Raw genomic sequence first — 14,016 nt, forward strand, 5'->3', positions numbered from 1 at the left:
TAAAACAAGATGGATAAGAGTTCAGAATGCGATCCACGTGTATGGATAAAATAGTAGGTGCAAACAGAATTCAAAATGGCGGAGATTTTGAATGTGACATATCTGCTTCCATATCGTTCGAAATAGGGCAGAATTGGAACAGACGTACCGAAATAATAGTAGATGCAGACAGAATTCAAAATGGCGGGAAAAGGAAATAGTTTAGAAAATTTTGAATGTGACATATCGATTGAGGGCAGAATTGGAAATGACGGAACCTGTTTAGATCTCTCCAATCGAGGGCGCCACCGTTAAATCAACAGACGATAAACGAAAAAATATATCTAGAGCTGTATTTTAATCATATTTTCAATATTTCCAATTCTCAAACCATGTTCCAATGTTCAGTATTTCTTTATTTTCTTGCTTGTTCCATTTGCTTTTTAATTTATATATTTTGATGTTAGTTTTTATGGTTGTCTAATGTTTTGCTTTGACAAATTATTAGTAATGAGTTAAGCTCACACTCTTAATGATACCTCCCAAGTTGAAATTTTCCCTCATTGCACAATTCATAGCGTTGGCTGTATCTGTTTTCTTTTTATCCAATCAGATATAGAAGAGTAGGAATGGTAAACTCCCTCTTTAAATACCTCAATAGGTGAATATCTTAGGCACTTATCACTTGTCTTGAGAATTTATCCTCATTGTACACTGCATGGCATTATCTAACATTATTTTTTATAGCTCAAATCACACGTGGAAAAAAAAGAAGAAAAATACTCCCATTTCATTGTATTTTTAACTTGATTTATTCATGAAATAACTCTTTAGAGAGATTAAAGAATGTCACCGTTTTGACAAAATTTCCCTCATTGCACACTGCATGGTGTCTGTTTACAGTTAATTATATTCAGGTAGACTTGTCAATTGGTATTCCACAGTATTTTTTAAATCCTATACACTCCAAGGTATTATAGCTTTTTATTTATTTCATTCTATCTTACACTATTATTCTATTGTAAAAAATATCAGATTAAACACTTTTTAAAATCCATTATGTTTGTCAGATTCCATGATAGTTTGGAATTTTCCCTCTTAGCACACTGCATGATGTAGCTTGTCTTCTGTCCAATCTATAGCAGAAAGATTCGAACATAAATCTCCATTTCATTTTATTATGACAGTTGGAAAATTTCAAACTCCCCAGTTTTACAAAATTCAACGTTTACAGCACCTTCCAAATTTCAATGTTTACAGCACCACCATTGTTATTTTAGTTATCGCACATTGATTTTCAGATCAGTATCAGGTAAGAGAATCATCCTGTACATCGTACAAGGCAAAGTCTGGTTTTTCACATCCTGTATAGCCACCGTTATCAATACAGTATTCTATAAACATTCTCCATTTTTCATCCTTAATATAAAAACAATGTAATTGAACAGTCTGAAAGGTGGGGTGGGGGGGAGGGGGGGTTGTTTGATGTGTGAAATTGACATGACAGTATGAAATTGACATGACAGTATGAAATTGGCATGACAGTATGAAATTGACATGACAGTATGAAATTGACATGACAGTATGAAATTGGCATGACAGTATCAAATTGGCATGACAGTATCAAATTGACATGACAGTATCAAATTGACATGAGGATGTACTAGGGTCTACATAATCTAGCTATTGATTTCCCAGTTGCCTACAGTTGCTCTCAGGTTCTGCCAGTCACAGAGTGGTTGGTTGGAATATTTTTTGTAGTAGAGGAATGGCTCAATCATTAGTGAGTTAGGTTGTCATCAGAAAGGCATTTAGGTGTCTGTGGGTTCAAATCCTGGTGACTTGGCCAGTGCTTTCAATAGTTGGCCCACTATCAGCTTAAAGCTTTCAACCTAAAGGGTCAAGATAAAAAAATCAAAGATGGCCACTCACCTGACACAGGACAAAAGGATTGCCAACAACAATCAGTGCAGCTTGAGCTCTAGTTATAGCGACATTAAATCTTTTAGGATTACTGAGAAACCCTAAAACATGGCGGATATCAAATCCTAATAATCTTTCATTGGAACGTACCTGTAGGTAGAGAATAGAACAGTAGAGGAGCATAGGTCATGTAGTAGAAAGAGCATATGTTAGAGACTTAGATAGTCCACATAGCTAATAATGTTTCTTTGTTATCCGAACTCTTGGATTTTGCAATTTCAAGGTTGTCAACTCCTCATTTTTTTTCGGAGAGTTCACATAGCTATCATAGTGTTTATTTGGTAATAAGGTTTGTCGTTTGACATTCCCTTAAGAGAGTCCACACAGCTAATAAATTTTCTATGATATTTTAATTTTTCGGCTCTGCATTTCCTTCCAGACAGTCCACTTAGCTTATGGTTTGTCAACTTAGCATCCTTTTCAGAGAGTCCACATATTTAATAACATTATGCTATACGAGTCAACTCGGCATTCCTTAGAGAGTCAACATAGCTAATATCAGAAGGAAAGATTAACTTACAGTAGAGATTATTATAACTTGTCTTTCTTGACCCTGGAACTCTTCAACTGACCCGACCTTGACCCTTTCAACACCCAGTTTCTCTATTAATAATCTTATTTTCTCTATCTGTACAATTATATACATAGGTTAACCCTTTTAAATGGATTGTAAAGAGGTTTTATAGATTTTGTATTTGTATCGGAGACATTGATAGTATCAATTTGCACCATTTCAGACATCTGTGGTTCCTGCCATTCCACTTAACTATGCATTTAATGACGTCACTTATCGCAAAGGTCCTTATCATTAGCAGCTTTTGAGTATAGTGACGTCATAAAACACAATTTGAAACTGTCAGGGATCTATAACGTGAACATAGGTAAATGGGAAATGGGTTTATAGAAACACTGGCCGAAATTTATCCACAAGAAACCTTACCTGTTTTCTATAAGGTGTGATAATACCAATGTCTTCTACTTGTAGATCAAGACTAGCATCCTTCAGTAGACCTTGTAGATACTGGACAACTTGGACTACCTCAGATGGGTTAAACCAGGATGGGCTGTTTCCTTCTCGCAAATCTTCTCCCTAGAAACACAGCTAATATTAATGATGGACAACTTAAATGGCATGACTACTTAAAACAGCTAAATCAAGACTAGATATCTAGTCAGACGTGATTGGTAAATACAGCCAAATCAACAGTCTAGAGCTCTAGTCAGACATGACTGATAGATACAACCAAATCAACAATCTAGTGGTCTAGTCAGACATGACTGGTAAATACATCCAAATCAACAGTCTAGAGCTCTAGTCAGACATGACTGATAGATACAACCAAATCAACAGTCTAGAACTCTAGTCAGACATGACTGGTAAATACAAGCAAGTCCAAATCCTTTTTTAAATCCACAAAGCATGACAGTGTATACTTACTCGAACACCGTGGAATATAACTGGGAAGCTTGGTGTAGGTAACATAGACCAGTTGATAGCTGTATGTGTTAATATTGGGTCAGCCATTACTTCTAGCTGATTAAAATAGAACAACTCGGACGGTAGTTTCAATATGGCTGCATGAGATCTATAATTCTCTTTCAACATCGTTACCTAAAACAGAGGCAGGAATTTTTAGGATTTTGTAGGACAAGGTCAAGGCTAAAGGAATAGAGCTGTGACAAAATTTGCTCTTTTAGCCTTCGAGCCAGCGAACAGGGGTCACACCTACTGACCTACTGTGGCTCCCCCTAGTTGCAATAACTACCTGAAAATGTTCAGCTATCTTATGAGCTTTCACTACTGACAAATGACTTAAAGAGCTCAAAGACCCCAATTCCTTATTTAATAGTTTATTTTCTTTACAATTCACATAAATTTTCCACATCTGCACAAGACTTATCAGATGCCGGGCCTCAATTCCTTACTTAATTGTTTATTTTCGGCGTCTGATTCACATAAAGCCCTGAACTACCTCAGATCTCACAAAAACTCATAATAACGAAAGAAAACACTCACCAATTCTGGATCAAAGCCACCAAATTCCTGGAAATCAGACTCGCTGTGTCTGTATAGAGATCTGTCGATCAGACGCTCCAGGAAAGATAACTCTAGTCCATATAACTTAGCATACCGAGACATTAACACAGGACCCAGCTGTTTTGGGTCTCCTGCCAGCACTGTCTGAAATGAAATGGAAATATAAAATGAAGGAAATTTTGTCAAGACAGTTGAACAGCTGACTCTTTTTAGCTATCAAAATGTCGACAGATTGAATTGAACAGACTGTAGGAGATGTGTCATTTAAACTAACAGATGCTTTTGGAAAGTTAACCTTCACACACAATGTCATCTCAAGATGAGCTCTTGTCAATTAGGATACAAAACTACTGTATCGAACATACCTGTCCGTCTGCTCCTGATACAAGTCCAAGCGGAATCAAACATTCTGGTTCTGTTGCTTGTCCTGCCTGAATTAAAAAAAAATATTTGACTATAACAGAGAAACTTGCCTGAATAATACAGAACTAAAACTTATCACATCTGACTTTTCAAACACAAATATGAAAATGTGAAGCATTTAGGCAAGGTGATTCTAGCCAAAATAACAAATATATTTACCAACCTCATCCACAAAAGCATGCGTAAAATGGCCGACCTTTAACCCAAGATTAACCAATGAGCCAGCAGTGTTACACGTACAGACGACAATTCTATAGCGGCAGATTATATTGATGTCTTCACCACGCGCACTGAACGGCAGGACTACTTCTGGTATAGACTGAAAAAGAAAACAGCGACATCTTAGCTGCATCCTGCATCAGCATTCTAGACTAGCGAATTAATGAATAAATGAAGATACTTTCAACCTATGCTGGGGTCTGATGAATGAATGATTGAACTTGAAGGCACTATTTGACTTTATGCTGAGATCCTATGTAATTTCAACTCCAGCAGCCTCAGAGGGTTTCATAGATGCAATATATTGGCCACCCAGCCATGTATGAGATTTTTAATTGGGAAAATATCTGAAGGTAATAGGCCTATCTCAATCTTTGTCAGAAATCAAGCCTCAAGAGGTAAATAAAGAAAAAAAGGAATGAAAAACATAATCTCAAGGCCTTGCAATAGCTCTCTCAAGGGAGACTACTCTTACTACATAAATGACATTTCAGACCACAATATTACATTTAAACATCATACCTCATCTTTTCTATGGAATGAATTAAGCCTGACCATATCACAAACTTTTACTTTACCACTGGCAAACAACCTCTCTACCTACAATAGAAACAAGTTAACTGATGATGGTGACTATTTCATTAACAGCAATAGTAGAAATTGATGCTATCAGTGTCCCTGATACACATAAATGTTGACAAGTTTTTCTTTTTCCTTTCTAGCTGTTAACAATATTAGAGCATTTGTGAAAGAGTTCTCCTAAAATGCTTAGTCTTAGTGGAATTTTTAGAAACACAGATGTAAAATTCAAGAAAGAATCTTTACAATCCCTTTAAGATGGTGGACCTACCAACAAGTCGGCAGCACTATTAGAGGGGGTACAGGCCACAATCCTACTAGAAGGAATCTGCAGCAATATCTGTAGTATAGATTCCACCACTGTGATGGTCTTCCCTGTACCTAGAAAAAAAAACATGATTGATTTAGATAATTTCAGACCTGGAACATTTCAAAAACAACATGTTTTCTACAAAGGTAACTGAATTAACAAATTAAATTTTGCTGCCTCTACATCACCTTCCATAAACACATTGTCCCAAAATACCTTTGTCTCTATGTCTTAAAATAAAGGTGTTACCAATATGCAAAAAATAATCAAGTTACCTACCAGGCGGTCCAAATATAATATACGGTAATGGCCGACATTGCCCTAAAACTATTTTTATAACGGCAAGTTTTTGACAATCGTTTAACTTTTCATTAATAAACTCAATCTGATCCTGGACGGCAAGATTCACATTTGGAAGATATTTTTTGACCTTCTCCGTTTTTTTCTGAACGCTTCCATTTGGAATGTAACTATCTTTTGATCCATCGCAAGAATCCAATAAATTTTTAACACGATCTGTATTAGCGTACTTAGTCGGTGAAATTCTTTTGTGTCCGTTAAATTGATTTTGTGAGTTCTTAAAAGTTGTTTTCACTGGAATTACGTCCATATGATTGGTTCTCCGTTCCATTCGAATCTGTGGTGTCTTAACTTTGATATTTACTGGAAATAATACTGAAAATAGACATCAGACTTTGGATTAATATTCAAAATTTCCGTCACCTTTTTGTTAGTCAAAAATCAAATTCTGTTATTGTCAGGGGCAATAACTCATCCAAGATATTTCAAGTTTCAATGCTATATAATGCTGCAGATATACTTACAATCTGGTCCAAGTTGTTTTACTGCTATTTTCAAGGCTTGGTGACATCTTCTTAAAGAGGTCCTGAAAGAGAATCACAAATTTCTCAGTCAAAATCTTATTCACCAATCAAATTTCAAACGAAACTGTAAATTACACTGGAGCTTGATTTTGACAAAGCCCTGGCCAATCAGCAAACTCAGAAGCCCAGTGTGCTACAGACTGTATGTTAATGATCCTTACACAGTTGGAAATCGAAAAAATGTAGGAAAATTCAATGTCCTGGCTAAATTTCCCTCATTGCACACAACACTCTTCCTAGCCTCAATTAGGTACGGTAAACATTGGTTTCAAAATAAGAAATATTTTACCTATTAAATGTAAACTCTACATTATAATCCTCACCATTATAACCAGAATGAAATTCATAACTAAATTTTAACCACACCTCATGATTTAACACCTAGATGAAGATAATTCAGTCTTAATTCAAAATATTAGAATCATTTCAAAGACTTTCAGGAGGAACTTATTCCCTTGGCTGTTCATTCCATTCAGCAATACAACTCAATGTATTGTATAGAATCTAGTGGTATTAAAGAGATTGTACAGAGGTTTTCTAAACTTTTTTATTGGGGACACTGATAGCATCAATATGCCCCATTCCAATTTACAATCAGACGTCTGTGGGTAATGCAATTCCACTAAAACTCATTCCATCTAGCAACACAACCCAATCCAATTTGATAAAGGTAAACGCTTAAACCAAAAGTAATATAAAAATATTACTAATCAAAATTGTCCATTAGACCTCCAAGGCCCCCTTTTGTATTGCTCGCTGGGCACCTAATGGGGTACCACTCCAGTCTAGGAACTAGGAGTCCACAATAAAAATTATCAAGATCCACATGCCTACCTCATGTACATACCCTTCATAACAGGGTGATTCTGGGTCACAGGGGTCCGAGAGTATAATTTTATCCCCCGTCAGGACTGAGGGCCGACCCTCGGCTAACCCTGGTACTTCTAGAGCTAAATATTCTCCTGTTTTACGTAAACATACCTACAAAACAAAATGATAAGAGTTCAGGGTATGTTGTCAAAACATGTTTCAGATATAAAATCCTAGGTTGAATTTCAATAACAAGAGCTTATCTCAGTATAAGTTCCCCTTTCCTAGTCATCATGCCTCATTATTCCAGTAGACCAATCCATGAAAAGGTTCTGAAAATCTGGGAAAGACCAGCTGGCAGACAGGATCCTGGTGAACCTAAGTTGCTATCCTTGTAAAATCATAACCAAGAGGTTTGGTCTAGGACTGTCTGGTAGACAGCATCCTTGTAAAGCTAAGTTGTTATCCTTGTAAAAATGGTCATTGGCAATATCCTACCTACCCGATGTAAATCAAACTCTCGAATGTCGATTTCATCTTGTATTTCTTCAAGATGGAGTAAAGCTGAGAATCTGTGTGTATAGTTGTCCATATCTAACTCCTAGTAAAACAGAATATTAACTTTAAGCTTAAGCTTTAGGCATTCTGAAGTCATAATAGCTTGTAATTTGTCTAATTGATGCTTAAAAGCTGGCTTAGACTAAAGCCATTAAATTAAGCACCCCAAAAGAGCAGTGAAGTAGCTCTCTGATAATTAAGTTAATGTTTTCCACATTATTTTTAGTGTCCATGGTTCTATTACTTCTAAAAAAATGAAATGAAATGAATTGAGTTTTACGTCCTACTTTTCTGCACCATGTGGGCTAATGAAAATGGCCAACGCCATGCAGGGTGCAATGAGGGAAATTTTGCCAAGACAGCGGCATTAGCCTGCTCTTTTTCGATTTCCAACTGTCGAGGGATCTTTAACGTGCACAGCCTGTAGCACACGGGGCCTCGGTTTATTGTCCCATCCGAACGACTAGACGCTTTTTCCATGTCAGCCCCTCGTACCTGCATCACTGACAGGGGGAAAGCGGGTTGAAAAATCCAAAGGTATTATCTCGACCTATGCCGGAATTGAACCCTGGACCTTCAGGTTAGTGAGCAAGCGTCTAATTCACTGAGCCACCGCGGCTCCTATTACTTCTAAAAACAATTGTTTAGAACCTTCATCAAAAGCCTGATAACTTTTGTGATCCTGCTCGAAAATGCAAAAAAATCAAACCTGAATCAATTCTGGAACTACAAATGTAATTTCTTCATTTTCAGTAACAGCATTTCTGAGTTGGTTTGGCACAGGATAATGTTCTAATCTTACAGGTAGTATTTTCTTTCCTCCTTTACTGAAAACAGAATGTATATAATACCAATATCAAATAAACATCATGGACTCTCTGAACGGACGCTGAGTTGATAAACCTTAATACCAAATAAATATTATTAGCTATGTGGACTCTAAACTGCTATGATCATTTACAAGAAAGGAAGTTTGGGAAATGTAGGCTACTTTCAACTGCAAATGCTGAAGAGAAGAAAAATACTAAAAGAAATATTACAAGCTGTGTGAACTCTCAAAGGACTAAATGACTTACAACTGTGGTCTCTGTCCTGGTATGATCCAATTATCAGTCTGATTCTGTGTGTTTATACTATTGTTAGATCTATTACTGAAAAATACAAAATAAGATTCAAACCTGCTGTCCCTTGTCAATCAACCAGGGGTTCTGTAGCACAGTCACTTAGAGTGCTGACATCTTTTCATGACATCATTTGCTTAGTTACGTCAAACAAATAGTGGTCTTGGATTCTAATCTCTGTCAGCGTGTAAAAGTCTGGTGAATCTCAGTAAATTGAAACGCTAATGGTGACATAGAAATTGTAACTAAAGCTTTCGAATTAGAACAAAATGCAAATTGTGAGTTTAATGTTGTAATTTATAAAAAATAGAATTTACCTCAGGCTTCGAGCACCTTTAGATCTGGGAACTACAGACACAGCTCTCCAGGAACACTTTCCCTGATCACTTTCAATAGCACTGACTTTTACTGGGTCCCATTTCTTAGGTTTAAACCCCCCAAGACAAACATTGGGAGTAAAATAAATGTCACCATTGATATAACCGTGGTCTGATTTAATAGCAGTTACCTCCCCTTCTATTGTGTTCATCCGTAGAGGCTCCACATCTTCGGCTTGTAAAGATCCATCATCGAATGTTCGAACGACAGCACGTACCCAATCACCTATCTGAGGTCTGAATTCAATACTTACGTCATTTTCCACATCAAATTTTATATCTCCGTTAATTTTTCCTACGGATTTATTGAGTGATGTAATATTTCCAACAGTGGAAGTCATAAATTTCAAATCTTCAGAATCTTTTGGAAGTAAAAGTGGTCGATTATCAAATTTTCCTTTTCCTTCATCCATCCATGAAGCAGAATCGATCACAACATTCACCGCAATCCATCCACCATTTTCTTTCAGCCTTCCCGCATTGACAGACACCAGATTTCCAACTCGCGGTTTTTGTTCATTTGAAACAACATCAAATGAAAAATAAATCTCATGATCAATCAGTCCTTGGCCATTAAACACATGAGTTATCTTCCCTTGCAACTGCCGTTTGTCTAGCAAGATGTCTGATTTCTCTTCGAAGATCGGTAATTTACGCTTGAGTTCATCATCATCATCATCATCGCCGACTAGATAATCGACAATTTTGGCTATCAACGTAAACATCTTCTTAAAGCTTCATCTTACGATCTAGTCAATTTAAGGCTGAAACTTTTAAAGAAAATAATTGAATCCAACTTTTCATTTATATAAAAATCTTTTGCTTCATTCATTTATGCAGTAAGATGGCATTTCAGGTTATAAATTCTACATCTTTTGAGCATTCTGTTTTTGAAAAAACGGGGGCTACTCTAGAGACATTGTAGCCTAGTCCTACCTGGGCTTTAGATCAAATTTAGGGTCTTTAAAACACTTATTATTGTATTAAAGGGGGCTCTACTTTCATTTTATCTTCAGAGAACTTTTTCTAAAACTTTCATTTCAGTGGTAATAACAGAAAGGTTACCCTGATGCAAACTTTCACCAATGATCCATCATTCAACATTTCAGAAAATACCCAAAATCATTTGATCAAAAGCGTAGTTTGAGCTGAATAAGACTTTTTATTGCATTTCTCACCAATTCAATTTCAAAACATGTGAAAATAAAAAGGGGTTTTCCAGTTTCCCAGAATGCAACTGAAAATTCTAAAAATAGATTATGTTTATGTCGTTATCTAAAATTGCAAATTTTGTTCATCTGTGGTAATCAAAATTGTATCCAATTACGCAAACGATCGACAAAATCAAGTGGATCGAGTTAATTCAACGAATCCTTTGACTTTGACTTGAAATTTAAGTGTTTTGGTTGTCCATTATTTTTTGCTTCATTTGCGTCACATCCGGGATTCGGCCATTGTGTCAGAAAAAGAAAACATTGCGTCGGAGTGGATGACCAATTTTCTATTTTAGCAGTTGGGCAGATTTTGTGTCTATCTCGTCCTTTTAAGGTAATATCTTTTGAATATCTCTAGGGATTCTTTGATTTTATGTGGAATTCACTGGTCTCAGGGTAAAGATACTTTACTTTTTTACCCAAAATCATCTCTGAATCTCTTCTTTTTTCCATCCTGATGATGAAAAGAGTGGGGTGGGGCGTCAGGAATGGATCATTAGATTCAGAATTTGTTCGATCAGAATTATTCACAAATAAGCTTAATCGAAGGGGCCTGTTTCGTTTATGGTATAACCTTGAATGGAGCTAATGTTCCATATAATATTAATAATCTTGAAGATGAACTTAAATTCAAGGAAGAAATAAAACATTACGATTCCCTTTGAAATTTACCATTTATAATTAAGCTTTTTTGTTGTCTTTAGAGAAAATCTCACCTAGAATTAGAACACTAGAAAAAAGAATTAATTTATTTAGGTTACAAAAGACTCAATTCAGAACAGGATGAATTTTATGATTGATCTATCTATAGGATAGGTCTTATGTTTATTGTTTAAGGCAATATATTTTATCTTTTTTTTCATAACAGGCATAGTGTGTCACTGGTTTGTTTTACTAGCTTTTAAGTTGACAGACCTGATTGCAGAGTAGCATACAGTGTTAAAAACTGGCTTATATATGACCCTTGATTAGATTGTTTTATTTATAGCTTTTTGTCCAGTAGTGTCTTTTTTTTCCTAATTGATGTCCTGAAGGTATTTGGAAAATTAAATGAAATGAATGTGGGCTAAATAAGACATGTAACGCCATGCAGTATGCAATGAGGAAAATTTTGCCAGGACAGTGGCATTAGCCTAATCTTTATCGATTTCCAACTGTCGAGGGATCTTTAACGTGTACAGCTTGTAGCACACGGGGCCTCAGTTTATTGTCCCATTCGAACGACTAGACCCTTTTTCCATGTCAGTCCCTCTTACCTGCATCACTGACAAGGGGAAACTGGTCATTGTTAGTGGGACTTATATCTTAATGTAATATACATAAAGTTTAAACCTATGGGTGGACATGATAGTGCTGAAAAAAAGCCATGATCAAGAAGTTGTAAAAATGACAGGCCCAGCCAGACTCAATAACACTTGTTATGATATAAAGATATGAGTATTTTTTAGGAGGGGATACATGATATAGAACAGTAATGATAAACAATGTTGAACTTTAGTTGACTCTACTGACCCATTCATACTCTCTAATTTTATCTTATTTTATATCTTAGACCTTACTAAACTTGTTGTACAACTCTTATAGTATGTAGTAAGTAAGTTTTATTGTCATCTGCTTAGTGTAAAAGTGCAATGAAGTCCACCCCTGGTATACTCATTTTTCCAGTTTCGATGGGGATTGGAAACTCCCAATGACAACAGCTCTTCATTTAAAATCATCTTTGGATTAAGCACTGGCCAATTGCAATTTTGAGCCATAACGGAGCAGGTTAAAGAGGGAATGATGTAATATCATTGAATGCTAATGACCTGTTCTATAACCTATTATGAGATTGTTTACCTAATAAGGACTTGTAATATCAGTAATTAGTGGCATATGGTCATCTATTACATTAACTATATATCTCTCTAGGGTACTGACCCGAACCCCAGGGGACAGGCCTGCTGTATTGACCTTGTTCCAGTAACTGATCTTGGCCCAATGATTTGACCTTAAGGCTATAACTGAAATTAAGCTCTATCCACTGAATGAGGAGGTATAAGTGGACTATTCAGAAAGCTGAGATTGAACTCTATTAGCTGGTAAAGTAAATAATTAGATGACTATACAGACAGCTGAAATTGAGCTCTGTCAGCTGGTAAAATAAATATTAAGATGACTATACAGATAGCTGAAATTGAGTTCTATCAGCTGGTAAAGTAAATATTTAGATTACTATACAGATAACTGAAATTGAGCTCTATCAGCTGGTATAGTAAATATTTAGATGACTATACAGATAGCTGAAATTGAGCTCTATCAGCTGGTAAAGTCAATATTTAGATGACTATACATACACCTTAAATTGAGCTCTATCAGCTGGTAAAGTAAATATTTAGATGCCTGTGTTCCTATAATGATCATTTTCACTATGAAGTTTCTGATATAAGGTCTGACATCAGGCTGGGGTTTTGTTTTCAATTGATTAGTCCAGTTGTTTTTGTCTAAGATAACTGAAGTGTGACTGCAAGCTGGGAGCTCTATCATGGTCTATTCTTAATCTGTTACAGTATTGACCCAGTGACAGATGGTAGCTACAATAATATATCTGACCTATTCAACTTTAACCTTTCACCTCTGACCTCAGACAGGGTTTTTTGTGTTTGTATTGTTATGATCAGATGTTGTCATATTGGAGTACTAAATATATAAAAACATTTCAATAGTTGTACATCAAGATAGTTGTAGTGTATGAATTGAAGAGTATACACTTGTGCTAAATTTGTATGTTATGGATTTTGGATTTGTAAAGTACATCAAGACAGATTCAGACTTAAAGTGCTGCATTTTTGTCTGAGGTTTGATTGTGGATTTGTAAATTACATCAAGACAGATACACTCTACTGCTTAACTTGAATGTAGATCAGTTTTGGACAGGTACTTCATTTTTGTCTGTGGTTGGATTTTGTATTTGTTTTTGACATAATTTGACTCTTTATGAAATAGAATTTAGAAAAAAATCAAGAATAACAACTCTTTAAATGACAAGAGTTTAATGATTTTTTCCAAAAAACATTTGAAATTATCAAGTGGCTAAAAACAGGAAATCAATTGTTGTTCACAGTTCAATTAATGAACATGTGAATCCAACTAAACACTGTTAATTTGTGGTGATAATCTAACAGCTGGTAATAATTTTTACTGTTTGGTTTTTTGGTGTCATATGATCATGTTTATTGTGTAATTTCAATAGAACACCTGATACCACTCTGCCATTGTGTCTGTCAACTTGAGATAACCCTAACCCCAGCTCTTCTAGAATACTTGATGCCCTATTATAATCGAGTTAGGGAATACTTTTGGACAAGTATATTAATGTTATTTTACTTTTTGGGTTTGTCAACTCGGTATCCCTTGGCTTTCGGAGAGTCCACATTGATAATAATGTTTATTTGATATTTTGATTTGTTTACCCTATAAGATTTCACATAGCTAATTTGGGAGATTTAGGTTTGTCAACTAGGCATCCCTTTCAGAGAGTC

The 14,016-nt window shown here is 35.7% G+C and overlaps 1 protein-coding gene across 1 annotated transcript; it reads right to left on the bottom strand.

The window, feature by feature from the left end:
* Positions 1 to 294: 294 nt before the first annotated feature.
* LOTGIDRAFT_222500 (hypothetical protein) lies at positions 295 to 8,609 on the bottom strand. Its single transcript, XM_009067430.1, has 16 exons — positions 8,493 to 8,609; positions 7,728 to 7,826; positions 7,250 to 7,396; positions 6,705 to 6,796; positions 6,356 to 6,417; positions 5,811 to 6,206; positions 5,489 to 5,602; positions 5,165 to 5,238; positions 4,587 to 4,742; positions 4,366 to 4,431; positions 3,980 to 4,144; positions 3,401 to 3,574; positions 2,903 to 3,052; positions 2,483 to 2,590; positions 1,912 to 2,052; positions 295 to 1,398 (listed from the first exon to the last, which is right to left on the bottom strand). The coding sequence occupies exons 2-16, from the start codon at positions 7,815 to 7,817 to the stop codon at positions 1,288 to 1,290; spliced, it is 2,046 nt and encodes a 681-aa protein (XP_009065678.1). The 5' UTR covers positions 7,818 to 7,826; positions 8,493 to 8,609; the 3' UTR covers positions 295 to 1,287.
* Positions 8,610 to 14,016: the final 5,407 nt, after the last annotated feature.

This window comes from Lottia gigantea (assembly GCF_000327385.1).
Source record: "Lottia gigantea unplaced genomic scaffold LOTGIsca_82, whole genome shotgun sequence".
Taxonomy (NCBI): domain Eukaryota; kingdom Metazoa; phylum Mollusca; class Gastropoda; family Lottiidae; genus Lottia; species Lottia gigantea.

Coding starts and splice junctions, on each gene's coding strand:
- LOTGIDRAFT_222500 (XM_009067430.1), bottom strand. CDS start 7,817: ATGGACAACTATACACACAGATTCTCAGCTTTACTCCATCTTGAAGAA. Junction 5,239..5,488: donor TGCTGCCGACTTGTTGGTAG/GTCCACCATCTT, acceptor TATTGTAGGTAG/AGAGGTTGTTTGCCAGTGGT. Junction 2,591..2,902: donor TCACACCTTATAGAAAACAG/GTAAGGTTTCTT, acceptor ATAATTGTACAG/ATAGAGAAAATAAGATTATT.